The sequence below is a fragment of the Talpa europaea genome, assembly GCF_964194135.1.
Source record: "Talpa europaea genome assembly, chromosome: 9".
NCBI lineage: Eukaryota > Metazoa > Chordata > Mammalia > Eulipotyphla > Talpidae > Talpa > Talpa europaea.
This window is the reverse complement of record NC_140076.1, coordinates 29,996,773-30,017,040: the sequence shown is the minus strand read 5'-3', so window position 1 is coordinate 30,017,040 and position 20,268 is coordinate 29,996,773. Positions and strand designations below refer to the sequence as shown.

Genomic DNA, 20,268 nt, shown 5'->3' with positions numbered 1-20,268 from the left:
TAATGGCACGAGAGCTGGGGTCAGGAGACCCAGTGAGGGTGCGGCTGGGACCGAGCAAACCCAGCGCTGGCTCCTGGCCTCTCCATCTTTGCTCGCTCAGTGTGAGGCGGCACCAGCTGCTCTCCGGAGGCTCCTGCAGGCTCAGCTTCTGGGGTCTCCAGTCTGAGCAGCCAGGTGGGAGGAAAGTCTGTCTCCGTGGCTGGTGGAGCAAGGGACATGGCCTCTGTCTCGGCTGATCTGGGTCTGCAGAGTCACGCGAAATAGCCCCAGAGGAAGACGTTGATGGCTAGCAGGAGGACGGCGTTGAGGTTGCACACGGTCCTCCAGAGCGGCCGCTCCTCGATGCTGGTCAGCTTCTGCTGGAGCGCGGCCTTCTCTGCTGGACTCAGCGCTGGCTCTGGGGCCCCGGAGAGCCCACAGAACCAGCCCCAAAGCAGCTTCCTCCAGGACCTGCGTGGGGCTGGGGGACAAAAGCCAGGAGGGTAGGAAAGCAGGAGGAGAGAGACAAAGGGTGCAAAAAGGGCAGTGATGAGAGGGGAGAGCAGGGCAAGGTGGTGAGATACCAAATAAAGGGGTGAGATGCACGAAAAGAGGTGGGTGGACAGGACGCTGCCTTTTCTGAAAGCCACAGGCTGGTGTTGAGTTGGGGCCAATTCTAGACTGAGTTCAAATGCTGGGCAGAGCCCCCTAACCATCAGCAGATGAAGCATCCAGGGTGGCAGGGGGTACAGGTGTGTAATGCAGGGCGCACAGCTGCGTGGGGGAGGAGGGGGCGGGGCATAATCTCCCATGGTAGGTGCGAGCAGCGGAGCAGGCAGACCTCTGCTCCGCTGTGGGAAGGGCACCAGGCTGGCAGCCAGATGGCCATTGCAGGGTGCTTCTGCCATGCTCTGACCAAGGCTGCATACAGGTTTCTCACCCAGCCTCTCTGAGCGGCTGGTTCTCTCCCAAATAGGTCAGCAGCCCATGTGGTTATTTTGCGCATCAAAGGAGAATGGAGAATTGACAGCACTTTAGAAGTCACCAGCACTAGTGCAGTTGGAAGAGGTTCTGGTCAATGTGGGGTTCTAAATGTGCAGGAGATAGTGCTGATGCAGACCAGCACCCCCGGATGCAGAGGGCCTCCTCTTAGGTTGAAAGGTAGCACAATTAAAAAAAAAAAAACTAAGTTCAACAGAAGTAATAAAGTAAATATTATAAAGAATTTGTTGTGATAGCAATCCAAAAACCTTGCATTAGGCTGAATAGAATCCATTGGGGATGCTTTATTATCTTAATGCCTTTGGAGTTGGTAGTTGGTAAGTTCAGTGCCACTGCAGAGTCAGAGATGGAGCCCCAAATGCCATAGAGTCCTGCTCCCTCCTGAGCTGAAGAGGGAAAAGGCTCAGAGAAAGGGAGGAGCTAAGGCCTCAGGGACCTCAGAAATGCACTGAGCAATCCTGGAAGTTCAAATTTGGGTTGCTCTAGGCATGATCATTTTATAAGCCAGTCCAAATACTCTTTGGATTCACTTTTGTAGTTATTGGGGCACAATGACTCAGCAACTCTACAGCTATCTAAAAGGGGGATGTGTAAACTTCTGTCAGATCTTCTCAGCTGTCTTTCAACTTCCTATTTTTATGACTTAAAAGTGTGCTGCCATTTTGCTGTGTAACCTGAGATCAGGCTCCATCTGCCCACAGGTCTGGTGGAGGGGGTGCTGCTTCCCCATTCCCTCAAGGAAGGAGATTTTTGCATATCACTGCCCTTGCCTCTCCCTGCCTTTCTCCCTTGGGTGCGTGTGTGGGGGAAGGGAGAGGATGAGGTTGTCTCTTTGAACTTCTTCACTGAGCTGAGCATCCTTCAGAGGCCCCCAGGGCGCAGGTGGTCCCCTGGGGAAGGCATTTCTCTGCTCCGCTGGGGCCAGACTCTGCCCCCTAGCGGGGGGGGGGGGGCGCAGCTTGGAGAGGCTTCCAGGAAATACCCTGTAGTTCCCTTTCCGGGGCTCAGGTGTGGGATAGTGTAAGCTGTGCCTTTCTTCCTCCAGTAGGGGGTCACCTAGCAGCTACCCATGCTCACTCTTCTTTCTCCGTAGCTGCTTGTAAAAAGCATATGTTCTCAGATAGCGTCTTCTGGTCATAAGCTTGTTGGGAGCCAGGACCTGGTCCCTGCTATGATTTGGTGGGAGAAGCCCTTTTGTTTTGAGACCCCACCACCTAGGGCATAGGCCACAAAGCTTGAAAAAAAGACTAGAAGAGGGCCTCCCCAGTGGTGCAGCAGTTGAGCGCCAGGTTGCGAAGCTGCCCGCAGCCTCTGCAGCACCGGTTCGATCCCCGGCTGCTCCCCGGCCACGGGAGGAGGGTCCCACATGGCGCGCAGACCTCTCCTGCCGCCCGCTGCTCCCCTCAGCAGTGTACTTCAGTCCTTCTGCCTGCTCTGCTCCCCGCTCTGGCTCTGGTGAATTCTCTCACCCTCCCGCGCTTCTGACTGTGCCCAGTGCTTGTATAAATAAATAAATAAATAAATAAATAAATAAATAAATAAATAAATAAATAAATAAATAAACCTTTAAAAAAAAAAAGACTAGAAGTTACTACAGAGCAAGGGATGCTTGAACTCAGGAAGGCAACAGATTAGACCTTGGAGGTCTTTGCACGTAAGTGTGCATAGGTGGTGCTTTCTGACCTGAGCCTGTGTGGGTTTTGACCTTGGAAGTTTGTGAAGGAGTCCACTCCCCATCATGGGCAGCTTTTCACAGTCGACTTTTGGCTTTAAAAGCCTGTGAGTCTTCTCTTGAGCAAGAAGCTGTGAGTCTTAGATATTGGGATTCTGACATTTATAATGTTGGGAACTCTAGGAAAGGGGCTGCGCTTTATTGTTTCCACCCTGGCAATGACCAGGAATTATTGAAAGTCAGGCACACCAGAGACTGGCATGGAACTAAGGCTTTTTGAAGCTCGGAGCTGCCAGTTCAATGGGAGAGCACACGGCTGAAGGCCCCAACTCCAGCTGGCACTGGAGCGCCCTCTAACAGGCAGGAAGTAAATCTGGCACTGAAACTTCATTCCATTTGAATTCATGAGGTGCGAGAAATTGATTTGGGTTTTCACTTACGATTGAGATACCTTTTTGACTTTAATTTTTCCTTTGGGATGTATAATTTGGGAAATCTCTATGATGTCTTATATTGGGATATTGTAATGTTATTTATCACACTGCAGGAGGATTACAGTGGCTTCACGTCTCAAACATTATGCCTTTTGCCAATTTTCAACTTCACATACCCTGTGACTTTGGAATAAATTAATTCATGTGCTAGCTAGCACTTTTAAGAGCCTTCATTGGGCCTCCCTGGTGGCATAAGGGGTTAAGACGTAACCTATGAAACTATCTTCAGCCACTGCAGCAAGAGTTCAATCCCCCACCAGGGAGCTACCACATGGCACAGCGGACCTCTCCTATCTCGCAGTGTATTTCAGTCAATCCTCCTGTTCTGCTCCCAACTCTGTCTCCGGTGAATCCTCTCACCCCCTGCACCCCTGGCCTGTACCCCAGTTCTTGTATGCATAAATAAATCTTAAAAAAAAAAAAGAACCTTCAGGAAGCAAAGCCAGCCCACCAGCAGCTCAAGGAGGACACCATAGGGATGGTGGTGGGTCAGGTGAGCCTTGTGAACACAGAACTGCAAGGACATGCGGCTGCTGCCAACTTGCAAAGGACAGTCCTGCTTCTCGTGACCCCTTGGGCTGTTAAGCCCAGTGCAAATAAGTATGCGAGTAAACAGGGGTTTCTTCGCCAGGCCTGATGTTCCATCCATGTGGCATGACCTGATTTCTGCCCTAGACTCATTTAACCCGGGGGAGGTAAAAGGACTTCTCTGTTGGTGGATTTGGAAGGATAAAGAGGTCAAGTTTGGCCCAGTCCCTCCCTCCCTGCCTTGGCAGCACAGTGCTACAACATTATGTAACAGATGGGTACCTCTGTCTAATGTTGGGGTTCAGTATCAGGAAGTGCCTCTCTTCATGGGTCTATATTTTATCAGTAATGAGGGCAATATTTGACTCATTTGCCTTACTCCTTTGTCTTGTTTCTGAAATAGTTTAAGAGTCATGTGGGAAGGAAGGAAGGATGATTTGGGGGGATGCAATCAGAGACCCCATTCTCAGTGATCCCAAATGGGAGCTTTAGGGGACCCATGATGTGCTATCTGTCCTCATTTCCCCAGTGCTCTTCTATGATGTTCTCCCCCACCCCAGGGGTCCTCCACCTACCTCCGGGCTGCTCAGGGTCCCTGCTGGGGTTTGCTGCCACTGTGCCTCCTACAGGGGGCTCCCCAGAAGGCACCTCTGATAGCCCTGGTGTCTGCTCAGGGGCCTCCTTCTCCAGCTCAGAGCCATGCCAGTTTCGTGTCCACCATGTCAGGCGAGCAAGCTGGAGGTAAAGAAAGCACTGACTTCACTCAGCTACCTTTGGAGAGAATCCTGATTAGTAGAAGAGCCTTCCCAGGAGGCTTTGGAATCTGCTGTCTGGACCTTAGACCCTTCATTGGAAACACACACTTCCTGGGCTGCAGGCCGGGCTTGTGCAGGGTGCTAGAAAACACTCCGTTGGCATGTAGCTCACAGACTGGGAGGAAGGATGCTGGGGGGGGGGGGGTTGTGGTGGGGAGCACGTGAAGCAGGTGCCCCATAGCATAGGTTTTCAAGGTCAGACTGAAGTGATGATGCTCTTAAAGAAAAACAGCAACACCTCGTAGGCAATGGAGAATCACTGCAGACATCAGGCAAAGGGACGAGACAAGTTCTAGGTTTGAAGCTCTCTCTGAATGAACTGAGGACATGCAGCCCGCAGGCTGCTGCAAAAGGAATGTAAGAAAAATGAGCAGCAGGGAGTGACAGGTAGGAGGCAGCAGTCTCAAGGAACATGAGTGTGAGAATTGAGACATGGGGACTGACTGTGTGCACCAGGAGGGACGGAAGCGGTTAACTTGGCGCTCAGCTTCCTGGCTTGACAGGGTAGGGGTGGTGCCCCCACAGACAGAGGGCAGGAGGAGGGGGCTCTGGTGGTGGAAGCAAGGGAGTAGGGGTGAGGGAGAAGTGGGGAGAGGAGGGAGAAGTAGGGAGAGAATGGAGAGCAGCGGAGGGGAGAGAGAGGGCTCATTCACAGGCACAAATGTGGTGGTGAACTTGGAGAGTCTGCAGGACCTGGTGGGGAGGTATCCAGGTGAGTGAGGGGAAGCTGTGCCCCAGGCTGCCCTGCACTTCCCTCTCCTTCCTTGGATGACTCAGCAGAGAACACAGCATGTTCTGTGGCTAACATCAGCTGGACCAGCCACGACTACCTGAGCTCTGAACTGTCCCCTTCCAACCAGGCTCTCTTCCTGCCCAGTCTAGGCAGCTCTTTATTAGCAACTGAACCAGCTACGCAGTGCCTTGCCTTGCCGCTTCCGGCAAACACGTCCAGGGGCCCTGTCCCGGGGCACTGTCCCCTCTGCGTGAAGCTCTGCCTCTCTACAGGACCTGGAGAGCCTCCACTGCCTCTTTGCTCATAAATATCTCTCAATAAACTTTATATTTGACTGTATGGAGGGTGAAGGAGACATTGGATTGTGTGGCTGAATCTTGGAAGAGGGGATCTGCTGGAAATGGAGCCTGCAGCATCAGCTCCCTAGAGAGGGTTGCTGAAAGCACAGGTGTGGGTAGGACGGCACAGGGAAGTGTGACTGAGAGTAATCACAGGCCAGAGCCAGGGCCCCAGGGAACAACGACATGATGGTAATGGAGACAGAAGTCATGGGTTAAATGAGGTCACTAGCATGGTCTTCATCCAGTATGGCTAGTGGCTGGATAGAAGAGGCAGGAGGAACACATGAGGGTAAGAGAAGGCAGACACTAGCAGGCCAGGGCCTCACAGAGAACATCCTGCTGACAGCTTGATCTCGCACTTCCTACATCCAGAACTGGGAGAAAAGACCTGTCTGCAGTTTAAGCCACACTGTCTGTGGTTCTTTGTTATGGCAGCAAACTAACACCTGCTCTAAAGAAAAGAGACTTCAAAAAACTTGACTTTCTGAGCCTCCCTGGTGGTACAAGGATTTAAACACAGCACTGTGAAGCTGTCCCCAGCCTCTGCAGCTCGAGTTTGATTGTGGATCCCCAGCCGGCCAGGGAGTTACCCACATGGCACAGGGAAGGGAGAGAGAGGGCTCAGCAGACCTCTCCTGTCTCGCCCGCTGCCCCCCTCAGCAGTGTATTTCAGTCAATCTGCCTGTTCTGTTCCCCACTCTGTCTCTGGTGAATCCTCTCCCCCGCCCCCCACACCTCTGCCCCCCTCAGCAGTGTATTTCAGTCAATCTGCCTGTTCTGCTCCCCACTCTGTCTCTGGTGAATCCTCTCCCCCGCCCCCCACACCTCTGGCCTATACCCCAGTTCCTGTGTCCGTAAATAAATAAAAACTTGAAAAACAACAAAAAAAAAAAAAAAAAAAAAAACCCTGGACTTCCATGATGGAGGACTAGACTGTCCATCAGCTGAGAGGAGGGAGGAATTCCAGTAGCCTCCTCATTGGTAGGCTCTGTTTCTAGCTCCTCCTCATTCTTCAGGGTCCACCTCAAGGTAACCTAGTCAGGGAGAACTCCCAGGCCCCCAGGGGTGCTGCCTCTCCTTTGTGCTCAGCTAGCTCTCCCTATGAGCTTAGTCCTGTACATTCTCTTGGTAAAATAATTGTGAGTGTTGGTGTCTGTTTCCATGCAGGTGGACAATTGCTGGCAGGGACATTTCATCTGTGCAGCCCTATACAGTGTCTGACACACAGTAGGTGTTCACTGAGTCATTTTCCAATTAAATGAATTACATTCACCTGGGGATTAATTAATAACCCAACAAGCTCTCCCTTCCCAGGGCATTTGTATGGCAACAGGGGAGAAGGTAACCCCCAGGGTAAAACTCAAATGGTGGAATTCCATGGGGTTGGGAGGCATAAGGGGGCCCCCTCGATAGGGGCGCTCCACTTACCTTTTCCTTAGGGATGGGGGTTGTGAGGAGGCTGACCATGATGATGACGAAAGCAGTGAGCCCACAGAGGAGGAGTGCAAAGTAGAGGTAATGGACGTCTTTCAGCACGGGCGGCCTGCGATCCACCTCCCCACAGGCGGGGGCTGGGTATGAGAACTCCAGGATCATGCGCACCAGCCCCACTGCCAGGCCAAACAGTAGGCCCCAGAAGGCCCCCTATGCAGAGAGAGCAGGCAAGAGCAGAGTGAGAGCCAGATGAGAAACTCTAGGAAGTTCAAGTCACTCCAGCCCCAAATTTGTTATTGTGTTTGCAAATCCATCTTTGTGAGCTTCCCATTAAGGCCGAGGTGTTGTCTTAATTCAAAGGCTTAAGCCAGCTGTAAGCAGTTATAACTGGTTGGAAACACTTAGAAATATTTAGAGCATGTTTGAAGTGGTTGTATCAGCATAGAACTGGTTTGAACAAGCGAAAACCAATTTGATCTGGTCTGAACTGGTTTGATTCTGCCAGTTGGTTAGAACCAGTCTGAGCTGATCAGAAATGGTTTGAACCATTCAGAACCAGTTTGAAATGGTCTGATCTAGTTAGAAGTGGTTGAGCCAGATTGAACCAATTTAAGCCAATCAGCACTGGTTGGGTCTGATTTGAGCTGGTTGGAAACAGCTTGGGCCAGCTGGAACTGTCATTAGTCACATCCATAAGTCTCCATAGAGGATTGATAAATGTTTGTTGACTGAATGACTCTAGATGCGGTGCTGTGGATTGGGAGACTGCCCCTAGAGGGGCAGTTGGTTTGTCCAAAAATCACAGAGAAAGACCAGGTTACAGACAGACCAGCTCTTGACCCTCTGGTATGGGGTGGGGGGCAGGTGGGTGGCTGCACTCACAGGCTCTGTGACCCTCGTGCAGAAGATGGCCAGCAGGAAGAGGGCGGTGATGGGCGGAGCCAGGTAACTGGTAATAGACTGGATGTAGTCGAAGAGCTGTCCGCTATTGGAGCTTTGGATGATAGGGATCCAGAGGATGCTGATGATGACCAGGAACACAATAAACACTCTGTAGGGAGGGCACGAGACACTGAGAGGAGTGCGCAGGGCAAGGCATGGGCACAGCAAAAGTGAAACACAGGAGCCAGGAAGACCCTGAATGGCTGGTGGCTGAATCAGAGAAGGTTTTAAGTTCAGTGTCCCAAACACTACAATTCCATAGATTTGGACTCTTAAAATTCTAGAATGTCAGAGTTTCACAACTTCAGATTTTTTGAATCACTTGAGGTCATGCATCCCACTGGGTACTCAGGGAGAAGTCTACACCTTTCCCACCTCAGTAAGTGACCTCTGGTGTTAGCTGGAGACCCTGGGCAGGACAGCAACCCCTTTCTCGGAAGCAACTCCAGTCTAGGAAATCCTCCCTTCTCTAGGCTCTTTCAACTCTCACCATCTTTCCCTTTCATTGGCTGTCAGCTCAGAGCAGGAGCTCCACATTCTTCTCCTGTCTGCCCCTTATCTGATCCTCCTCAGGTCCAAGTCCCCAAAGCATACTTTCTGTGTGATCTTTTGCAGGTGTGTTGCTAGAAAAACTTCTCTTGGATGTATTGGGTGCAATACTGACGATGGCCAGGAGATGGCGTCCAAACACCATCGATGAATGAAATAAGCCTCTTATCAAAGTTCTATTTTGAATCGTGGCAAACAAACCAGAGATAAGGTTCAAATTCTTTAGCTTATTATTTCAAGGCTCTGTGTCATTTGAAGACAGTCTTCCTGTGAACGCCTTCATCGATGCAGTTGCCTCACTGTTTCACCTGCCTTTCTGCCTTTCTCATTAAACTTTGGCAAGCTCAGGACAGGGCCATATATGGGGTCCCTGTGCTCTGCGTACAGCACAACAGAATCACACGAGGTGGATGCTCAGCTCAGCTCAGGCTGAGTCTGAGGGACTTTCTGTTGTACTGGGGTGACAGCCAGAGCTGGTCCGAAAGCTCTCAGGGCTGAGCTGCTTGCTAACTCACTCCCACTGATACGCCTTTCATTATGTAAAGACCATGAAGTCGCTCGCTCACATTTACCTCATTGTTCTATTCCAAGAAAAAGCTCACCAGACAGGGAAGAGATTTTTCTCTCCTTACTCTGGAGGGGGTGGAATGGTCCCAAGTTGGGGAGGGACTTACCTGAGGCTCTGTAGAAAGGTCTGCTAGAACAAGTTTCTCTGCCTGCCTGTGGGGGGCGGGGGGGGGGGGCGGGGAGAGTGGTATCTCCCCAGGGAAGCCCAGTGCAGGGAGGACAGGGGTGGGCTGCCATGGAGGGACACGGAAGGATGGGCCAGCGCACCTGCCCACCACCATCAGCTCCTGCTCTGTCGCCTTCCTGCGGAAGCGCTGCCACACGTCAATGGTGAACAGGGTGCTGCTGCTGTTGAAGATGGAGGTCAGGGAGCTCATGAGGGCGGCCATGATCACAGCGATCATCAGGCCTCGCAGACCTGGGAAGAAACGAGGTTTGCTCATAGCAGCTGGCAGTGCCCAGCAGATTCAGGAGTTTGTGGGGAAGGGGACGATGGGCTGGGATGGGATTAGGAATCTGGGAGAACTAGAGGCCAGGTCCTGCCCGTGCTTTGTCTCTGCCTTGGGTGGGCCTGTGGCCTTGGGTGGGTCACCTGCCCAGTCTCCCATCCACCTCAGTAAGGGGTGTGCGCCACACAGCCTGCACTGTTCTCCATAGCTTTCCCATCTCAGCCTGGATTTCAGAGGTTATGAACCTGGCTCGTGGGTCCTTGGTAGGGAGGAGTGTGATTGTTACTAACTGAGTGTCTTCACACTAGCAAATATGTGAATCACTGTGTACACTGAAGCAGTCGCTGCAGTAGGTAAGATATGGGAACAACCTGAGTGATAGCTGTAGACAAAGAAAAGGTCTCTCTCTCTCTCTCTCTCTCTCTCTCTCTCTCTCTCTCACACACACACACACACACACACACATCATGGAATGTGGTTCAGTCATCAGAAGAATGAAATCTTGCTCTCTGAGCCAACACAGATGAACCTTGGGGGCATTATGTTAAGTGGAATGCAAAACAGAAAAGCTAGTAGCCTTTATCTTCTATGTGGAATGTAAAACAAACCAAAAAGCCCTCAAGCTCCTAGAAACAGAGAACAGCTTGGTGGTTGTCAGAGGTGGGGGTGAGGGAGAAATGGGTACAGGTCCAGACTTCTAGTTATAAGACACCTAAGTCCTGGGAATGTGACGTACAACTTGGCGACTGTGGTTAATAATACTGGATTGGGGCCCTCCCTGGTGGTGCAAGGGGTTAAGCACTGCACTATGAAGCTGTCCGCAGCCTCTGCAGCACAAGTTCGATCCCTGGCCGGCCAGGGAGCAACCCACATGGCGCGGCAGACCTCTCCTGACTCACCCGCTGCTCCCCACAGCAGTGTACTTCTGGTGAATCCTCTGGTGAATCTTCTCACCCCCCACATCTCTGGCCTGTACTCCAGCTCTCGTATGCATAAATAAATAAATCTTTAAAAAAATAATACTGGATTGTACATTTGACAGTTGCTAAGAGGATAGACCTTAAAGGTCCTTATTGCAAGGAAGAAAACTCATAACTGTGTATGAAGACGGATGCTGCTGTTGATCTTTTCATAGTATTTACAAATAAATATCAGATCCTGACATTGTCCACTTCAAATCAATATAGTGTTTATGTCACTAGGACGTAAATGTCAATAAGAAATACTAATTGAGTGTCTAGTGCCTTGTACCTTGTCCAGGATGCTATGGAATTGGCTAACACACATACCAGGAGGCAGAAGCCCTGATGATTTGCTTCTTGGTTCTGCAAGGAACTGGCTGTGTGACCTTTGGACTAGCTCCCAGCCCTGCTGGGTCTCTTTCCCACCTGCAGTAATAGAGGGTGGGACCCACTGCTATCTGCAGCCTATGATGCCAATGATTAAGCTTCTAGAAACACAACTGCCAGCCTGGGGAGAGGACCCCCTGCCCACCTCGGTCCTCCATTCCCCAGATGCGCATACATGCAAGCACTTGGAAGACGCAAGCTGTCCCAAACCCAGGCTATCGTCTTCCTCCGGGGCCATTTGTCTCTTCCTTGGGTTAGCGTCTCCTGTCTCCACACCAGCATCTCAGAGCTCCTTCCTCTGCTCTCCTCCACCCACCTCCTTCAAGCAGCCAGCCCTGCTACTGCTCTGGCACTGCTAGGTCTCTCCCCGCCACATCGCCACTATATCTTTGATCATTTCTCATCCTTTCAGAGGGAAGAAATAACTCCCACCTCATTGACTTCCCTCCATAATTCTGCCTCCCCTCCTGTACCCAATCTCCATATCTTTGTAAACCCACCTTCTAAAACCCAGGACCGGGAGCCCTGTTTGGTCCCTGCTTTCTTGTCCCTCAAATATAGCCAGTCACCAAGTCTTGCTAATTCTCCTTCACAAATATCCTTTATACTCCTTCTCTCTATCTCCAGAATCGTCGATGGGTCCAAGAGTCCTCACCACTCACCTGGCCTGCAAACCCTCACTAGTGGGCTCCCTGCACCCCCGCGCCCCGCCAGGAGGTCCTTCTGCAGCTCAGATCCCTTCATGCACTCTGGCCTCATCCCCCAGTGGCGCTCCATTGGCCTCTGAGGAAAGACCCCACTCCAGGAAGGGGGTTCTGCACACTGGGCTGCTCTCAGCCCAAACTTCGTGGTCCTGTCAGCCCTGGGCCTCTGCAGCCCCTCCCCCCAGGGTGGCGTTTACTATGCCCCTCCACCTCTGCCAGAATGTTCTCAGGACTCAGCTCAGTTTCCCCTGGGAAACTTCAGAAGCTCTCCGGAATGGGTCAGGTGCCTCCTTAGGAATCCTGCAGTCCCGACAGCCCCGTCCCCTACAGGCTGCCTGGGGTCTGAGAGGGAAGGATCCTTTATCCCTGCATCCCCTGGGGGCACAGAGCAGGAACCTCACAGATGCTTGTGAAAAAGAGTGTGTGTGTGTGTGTGTGTGTGTGTGTGTGTTGGGGAGCGGGGTGCTCAGATGAAGGTTTTGATTCTTCCTAGCCATACCCATCCTTAATGCAGCCCCTCCTGGGCAGTGAGGACTAGAGGAGGCTGGGAGGCCAGGGTGAAGGGAGAGTGGGACTCACCGACAGGCATGAGAGTCATGATCAGCTTGGGGTAGGCAATGTTGGAACATCCTACACGGGCCCCGCAGGTCCTTTGGCAGATGTCAGGGTCCACACAGCCCACCTCATCTGCAGAAGAGGTGATGGCCATTGGCGTTCCGTCATCTCCTGTTTTCCACGGTTGGCCTAATATTTGCTTTCCACCCCCTAAGGAATTGCTTGCTGGGTCCAGGGACAAGTGGCTGCTGGGGACCATGGTATAGCTGTCTCTGGTCAACTTCTCCACCATACACTACCCTACAGAGTCTTTGGGTTTTAGATCATCTGTCCTGATAAAAGGCAGCTATCCTGGGAAGCACCTAGAATGCCTTCCTTGGTCTTCCCCTTGTAAAAAGGAAGGAGGATTTAAAAGTGGCTTTCATTTGAGCATTGCATTCACTAAAGGAACTAGTGAAATATATCAGTTGTTTCAGAAACAGCATGCTTTCTTTAAAATTAAAACTAAAATGATAATTAAACAGCATTAGAAAATTGTGATGTTGCTCTTTGGGGACTTCTAGTAGCATTGGCAAGGATTCTAACTACATCTATTTCAAATAAGATCTTCCCTCCGGATGAGGGAGTGGACACACAGGACCCGAGCCTTTCAGCAGGCTGCACTGTATGATTACATATTTTCTGTCAAAATAGTAAAATTGAGAGAAACGTCCCCGCTTTATCACTTAGGCCTCCCCCTTACCTTGCACTTTGGTTTTGTCTTTCTCTGCCACCCTCGGGATTCTGTCCTGACTTTTACTATGATTCTGAGTTTTGGCTTTGTAAATGTTGCTTTATTTGTTTCATTAATGAAAAAAATGGTATTTTTCAAAAAAATAAAAATGGCGATCAGATACAATTTCTTCCACTGAAATACTCAGTGTCTGGCCCACAAAGCCCAACACACTTACTAGGTATTGTTAGCAGGCGTGGTGAGCTGTTCCCTGCTCTAGTCCAAAATTGCTCCAGAACGAGAGGCTCTTACCTGGGTACAGGGCCCGGCTGATCATGCCTGGCATGACGATGAAGAACATGGGCAGGATCTTGAGGTAGCCCCCCAGCACGGAGCCTCCCTTGGCGTGGGACAGACTCTTGGCAGAGAGAGACCTCTGCACGATGACCTGAAAGGGTAGTGGGTGGGGGGTAGGGGGCTCAGCTTAGCTCATTGTGCCCAAGGTGAGCCCCTCCGCCCTGTGAATCCTGGTGCCCAGTTTTCAGGTGGGGATCCCCGCCGGGCAATCTGGGGCAGCAGGGCCAAGCCCGGCTGGGGCATCACCTGGTCCGTACACCAGCACCAGGTGGCCAGCACTGTGAGCCCAAAGATGAGGCCTGGCCAAGGGATGTCCCCGCTCACGGGGTCCCGGAGAATGTGGAAGGCGTCGGGCCGGGGGAGGTGACAGGTGGTGTTGGGGACCGTGACATTAGGGATGGCCTGCCTGTACCGCTGCTCCAGGCCGGGGAACCAGCCCACCTCCTGGAAACCTGAGGGAGAGACCACCGTGAGTGGAACATGGGCCTGTCACATCCTCCCACCCCATCCCCTACACCTCCCAATCCTGCTTGGGGGCCCTGGGCTTGTGACTGGTATGAGACTTGGGAATGGGGCTCAGGATGGTTTGAAGTGGGCAGTATCCTACTCCTTAGGAGCCCAGCCTGGAAGGGAGAGATGGTTCTGTGCTCTGGAAAGTTCCAGTCAAACCATAGAGGTGTCAGCCAAAGACAGAGAAGAATTTAAGGGTCAGGGTGGGATACAATTCAGGCTCCTCCTTACCCAGAAACATGAGGACCAGGGCTCCCCCCACCATGATCACCGTCTGCAGAGCATCTGTGTAGATCACGGCTGTCAGGCCCCCTGGGGACCAAGGAGTGGGCTCATTAGTCACCAACCCACAGGCAGGGGGTCCCTCCCTGGGTGCCCACCCTGTGCTTGGGCATGCTGGGGAGACCAGAGAAGACACGGGGCCGCTCAGCAAGTGGATTCCACCCAGCAGGGTCGGGGCCGCTCACAGTCAATGTGCTCAGCCCTTTCCATCCTGAAGGCCTCTGACAGGCTGTCAGGCTGCAGCGGTTTGCTCGGTGACATCCCTAGTCAAGCTCTTGCTGTAGCTCCACCAGGAGGCTCCTGCCTTCTCCACCCCAAAGCCCACTTAAATCCCTCATCTTTCCAGGCTGGCTTAGCCGTGACTGGTCGGCTCTGGTCAGTCTCCAGGTGCCAGGCCTGTGTGAGGTGTCTGGAGGAGACAGGCAAGCAGGTTTGTGACTTTGTCTGGAGACGCCACAGTGACTCCAGTCAGAGCAGCCGTCTCCTGTCGCTACCCTGCTCCAAGTTACAGTCCCTCAGTGTCTCTCCTTCCCTGTCTCTCTCCAGCTCTGATTCTTCCTGTTTCTCCCTCCGTCGACCCTTTCTGACTCTTCCTTGGATCCTGCATCTCATCTGTCTCTTTGTTTCTGCCTATATCTCAGCCTCTCTCTTAGGGTCAGTTTGCACTCTGTCCATCCTCTTGTCCAGCCCTGCAGTCCTGTGTGTCTCTGCAGTCAGAGTATCTGTCCACCTCTTTGTGTCCCGCAGTCTTTGTTTCCCGGCTGCACCCCAGCATCACCTTCCCTCGCCCTACCTGCGATGGTGTACACGGCGGTCACCACCAGCAGGAGCACTGTGGAGACGTACAGGTTCCAGCCCAGGGCCATCTGGATGAAGAGGGCTCCAGAAAAGATGTCAGTCTGCAGAGAACCAGGACCCGGGAGGCCAGGTCACCTGAGGCCCCGGCGTGGCCACCAGGGAGAGTCTCCTTCCTGCTTAGCAGCACCGGGTGCTGCCGCTCTTATCTGGCAGTGCTGAGAGCACTGCTGCTGTCCTCAGGGAGCGTGAGGGAATGAAATGGAAGATGAGGCAGTGAAGCAGGGAGCTGGGGTCGGAGAAGAGACTATGCGGGAGCATAGAACAGGTTCTGGCGGGTTCCTGATTGCCCCTGAGAGCTCGGGCAGCCTCAGCCAGATAGGCCTGGGGCTAAGCTGATGGGGCAGGAGTCCAGAACAAAACCACAGGGCCTGGAGAATCCAGGTGTTCACATTTATTAGAGGATTTGGGGGGGTCAACCCTTGCCTAAACTGACTTACTGTTGTTTTTAGGCATGGGTGGAACGTGACACTGCACATTTTTCCAGCCCTTTACCTGGCGACTGTCAGCTCCTACAGTGCATGCATGTGATGGCTCCATGATGGGAGCTACGCTGGCGCTACCACGTGGCGGTGAAAAAAGACCCGATGGGGCCTTAGGAGCCAAACTGTGGTTCTAGTCCCAGAACTAGCCTTCCTTGTGGACGTGGGCAAATCATTTGACACATCTAGAATTTAGGCCAATAAAGGAAGAATAAGGACCTTTGCAGCCATAACATTCTAGGCAATTAGTACATGGTGCTGAATGAGAATTGTTTGATGAAAAATGATGAGTGAACTCTGGAGTATGAGCTTTTTGAATGGAGGGATTGTCATTCATTCAACAAACATTATTCATCTCTGATTACTCCACTGCTGCAGGGGAGCATGTGTTGAAGGTATAAGGATTCATCCTTCCTTTCTCCTGCCCACCCATCTGCCCATCCATCCATCCATCCATCCATCCATCCATCCATCCATCCGTCCGTCCGCTTATCCATCCATCCACAACAAGCCACGCAAGATAGCTAGATTAGAGTGGAACTCACTGAAATCTTGGTGAAGATATAGAGGATGAGAGACAAGACAGACATGTACACCTGGATCCTCTGGCCCCCAAATCTCTTCTGCAGGTACTGTGGCATGGTGACCACACCGGCTGCTATGTAAACGGGGACGAAGATCCACCCAAGGGCGAGAAGGAGCCAGGTTGCCTGAGAGAGGGGGGAGAAGAAGACAGCCATGTCTCAGATGCAGATGGAGGGTCAGCCCCTCCCCACAGGAGCTGGGCTGTGGGAGAGTCCTGAGCAAGGAGGTAAGGACCTGGGACATGGTGGCTGCTGATGAGCCCTCTGCCTCCTCCAGGCCTTGATTTCCTCATCTGTAAAATGGAATCTCAATTTATGGCACAACCTCCCCAAGCACCTGTGAGGATCTGCTTGGCTCTAAGGTCAGGAATTGGGGGGGGGGGGTTTAGATCCCCAACTTACATTCCACTCGAAGCCACCCACAGCGAGGCCTCCGGCAGCTCCCGTCCCCGCCAGGCCCATGAACAAGCCACTGCCCACATTGCTGGACATCAGAGATGCGCCAATCTGCAAGGCACAATGGGGTTAAAGGTCAGGGGTCAGTTTCAAACTGATCCATCTGGGATCAGGACCACGAACTTGGGAATAAGAAGGAGGCAAAGAGAGTAGGATCTGGACTCAGGAAATCTGAGAACAGGAAGAGGAGAGGGCAAAAGGGATAGAACTGATATTTATTAGAACCCTACTCTGTGCCAGGCCCTGTGCCAGGCATTTAAATGCACGAATGCATCTCCACAGATATTTGGAGGGGTGGGTTTAATCTTTCCTCCCTATGGAGAAAGGAATTAATGTTCAGAAAAATGAAACATTTGGCCACCGGCCCTCCAGTGAGTGAGTGGCAAAGTGATAGGGGAGGGAAGACCCCGGAGCAGGTGGGAAGGGCCTGCTCCCCCTGTTCCACAGGCCCAGGACAAGGCCAGGTAGAAGGGGGAGCTCAGGGGCTGAGCACAGGCCCAGCCAGCCTCGGAGCTCAGTTAATTTTTCTCCAGGAGGCCAGCCCACTACTCCAGGGCAGTGAGGGGGCGGTGACCACACCCGGCACTGCCACAGCAGGGCCACGGGCTGGATGTGTTCTAATGTGTCAGCTCACCCTGTCCTCGTCACAGCCCCAGGGTTGATCCGCAGAAGGATTTATCTCCCTTCTTCCTACTGCAGGGAGAGGGAAGTCGGTTCAGAGGACCAAGAGAAATGTGGGGTGGCCAGATGGGAGTGATTAAGGTTCACAGAGGTTCTCAGGGTCAACTCCTGAGGTGGTGGGGCATTTTCCTCTACGAGTCCCCTCATTTCACTGATCTTCAGTCTTAAGCTTCTGGGTCCCCTTCTTTAGTCCCCTTCTGCTATCTGAGGTGGGAGGCTTCCTGCAGGGGATCACACGCCCCTGCTCACTGGGCCACAGCCTCAACCTTGTTGCTGATGAGTCTGTCTGCTCAGCTCAGCTCAGCTCTGAGCTCCTCATTCTAGATGTTCTCTGTCAGTCCCTTGTCCAGCTTCCAGCCCACACTCAGGAGGTGCCCAGCGGAGGCTGGTCTGCTTAGCAAGATGTCTCAGGTCCTGGGCTGCATTTGATTAGAGACAAGGAGCCCACTTGGGGTGCTGGTTGTTTTGGTTCAGATGAGAGAAGAGACAGTGGGAGCAGAGGAAGGAGGAAGGAGGAAGGTGAACTCACCGGCCACCAGCTCATGGACTTCCCTGCCAGGAAGTAGCCGCCCACGGTGCCCCGGCTTGCACGGATGGATGACTGGAAAGGAAACGGTAGAGCTGAGGCGTCCCGAGCCTCTGCAACCTGTGGCCTCACCCAGACTCCTGCCACTTGGCCCAGGCATTGCCTGGGGATGGGGAGGTGAGAGCAGGAATTGCCCTGTTTTTAAGCTAAGCCTCTTCTTTGGGAGGCCCACGTTCTCCGAGCCTGCCTGCTGCTCTCCCAGGACTGCCGTGAAGACCCAGGGGGCCGAAGGAGGAAGAGCCTCTTCCATGAATGGCCCAGATCACTGAGGGTGCACTCTTGTCCCCTCATCCTGCTCTCTACCCCAGCTTTGCTCCAGGAAGTGATGTGGCATCTCCAACTCAGGCCACCATGGCTGAGGGGAGGCTACCCTATCCCCAACAGCCAGCAGGACCCCCACACCAAGCTGGAGGACTGAAAGCTGCCATTCTGAGGGTGGGTGGGGCTTTGGGCCTCTGCAGACGTAGGTCTCTGTTAGGGGATCATCTAGGGATCATCTCTGCTCAGGATCAACTAGGACTCTGGAACAAGCCTCTTTCCTGCCCAGGCAGGTGGTCAGTTAGTGGCCTGTTTGGGGAAGTGACTTGCAGAATAAAGGGGAGTGGGGGTGAAAGCGGTTTCTCTGACAATGCAGGGCTCGGGGGTGCAGGGCACTGGGGAGGGAAGCAACAACTTGAGGCCCTTGTGAAGACACTGAGGCCAGCAGTTCTGATCAGGTCTGGAGACAGGACCTGCTGGGGAGGAAGAAAAGGGGGAACTTATAGATGTTTCTCTTCCCCCACGGGAATAACTTGTCTGGTCAGCAGGAACATCAGTGAGTGCTGGGCCTGGTGCTGGTGAAGTATTTGCTTGGTTCCTGGAGTCACCTCTAGTCCTCAGGGGAGAGCCAAGGCCCAAAGTCGGGGAGCAGCTTGTGCAAATTTGCTGGGGAGGCAGTGCCTCCCCAGTTGTCTCCCAGGCTCCCTTGTGCCCATTTCTTCCTAATACTGGCTCTGGGAGGCTGGACTGTTCACTCCACTTTACAGATGAGCAAACTGAGGCCAGAAAGGCACAGCCTGGTGAATAACCATAATCTGTCTGACAGTGGAGTCTAAAGGTGCTGGCATTTCTCTTGAAATCTGTGGTGATAACAGCAGCCAGTAAATGCTGCTGGCTGTGCTGGGCACTGGGCCAGGTGCCAGAATGCATCTTGTCCTTCAGTGGCCATGACCTCTGTTTGTGTCATCTTGTCACCTCCCTGTCCATGTGAGAAAACAGGCTCCAGGAGGCTTTGCATATTCCCCAGGGCCACCCTGCTCTGGCTGGTGGACTTGGAGGCTGGAGTGAGGGCCCCCTGACTTAGCAGCTGGCCTCTGTCTAGGAGTCTCAGAGAACAAGGGAGAACAAAGGCCTCAGGGTGCACCTAGCTTCTCCCTGTGAGCACACCAGCCCCAGTTCCTTTGGAAAGCACCACTCCTGTGCAGACACCAACTAGAGGAGGGTGGGGTCAGGCCAGGAGTCAAGCTTTTACAGAGTTGGGGATCTTGGCATGGGGATGAGGGCTGGAATGAGGCTGGGCTGCCAGGGGTGGTTGGGGCCAAAGGTAGCAGATGAATAGAGATGGTTTCCTGTGCAACCTCAGGCAGGTCACAGCCCTCTCTGCACCTAGTCTGTCTTAGAAAGGGAGGGGTTGGAGAGAGAGGATGATTCCCCAAGGCCCTTTCACCTCAGGCCCTGTGCTTCTTTGAACCACCTTCACTCCGCTGCCTGAAGGCCCACCTCTGCCCCCAGCTCCAAGACCAGCCTGAGACAAAAGCTTCCTTTGCCTCCCTTGCTGGGCCACGACCACCAGGCTTACTCACCCAGATCCCCACGGCGATGACAAAGACAAAGTAGACGACCAGGACCGTGATGTCGTAGGCATGCAGGCTGGCTCCAGGGTCCAGGTGTGGGTGTGGAGCGGCCTCAGTCCTGGCTCCGTCTCCCAAAGCTCCCGGCCCCATTGCTGCCAGCTCCACGCTCCTCTGCTAGTCAGTCACCAACGGCTGGACTTTGAGGTGCTCCTGGCTCTATCCTTTCCTTTAATGATTAAACAGCCCCGAGTGCCATTAGCTGCTGAGAAAGAGCTGAGCCCTGCTGGCACGTAAAGTCCTTGCCCGCTTTCCTCCTAATCGTCAGCTCATCCTCTGCAAGACTCTCCCTTTGCCTGCCCTCACTGCAAACACACATACACATATACGACATACATGACTCGCACACACACACTTCACACATACATGCACAGCTACATGTATGCACATGCAACACACACACACATGCACCCTTATAACATGCCCTCACACACACACACGCACATGGGTGTATGCATCACACGAGTCACACATACAGATGTGTGCACTCCTACTCCAGCAAGGAACAGGAGGAAGGAGCAGAGCCCCGAGATCCTGAAGCTGAAAGGGACAAAAGAGTTCAAGCTCCTGCTTGTGTGGAGGGGAAACTGAGACCCAGGGAGGAAATAGCTGCACAGGGCAGTAAAGCTGGACCTGAGTCTAAAGTCCAGGTTTCTTACCGGTGAGTTCCAGGCAGTTTTCCTTATGCCCAGTGGGAGGGAGACAGGGACGGGACGGGGCGTCTTCTCTGCCCTCACATGGCGGCAGGGCAAAACATCGCG

General features: G+C 52.9%; 1 protein-coding gene across 1 annotated transcript; it reads right to left on the bottom strand.

Annotated features, from left to right (window-relative positions):
- Positions 1–251: 251 nt before the first annotated feature.
- Positions 252–19,600, bottom strand: SLC5A9 (solute carrier family 5 member 9; the record flags this gene model as incomplete). Its single annotated transcript, XM_084242047.1, has 14 exons — positions 252–460; positions 4,251–4,410; positions 6,993–7,208; positions 7,881–8,049; positions 9,324–9,474; positions 12,138–12,245; positions 13,138–13,273; positions 13,429–13,634; positions 13,924–14,004; positions 14,768–14,873; positions 15,857–16,021; positions 16,298–16,402; positions 17,562–17,633; positions 19,460–19,600. 14 exons carry the CDS (start codon positions 19,598–19,600, stop codon positions 252–254), a joined length of 2,025 nt encoding a protein of 674 aa, XP_084098173.1.
- Positions 19,601–20,268: the final 668 nt, after the last annotated feature.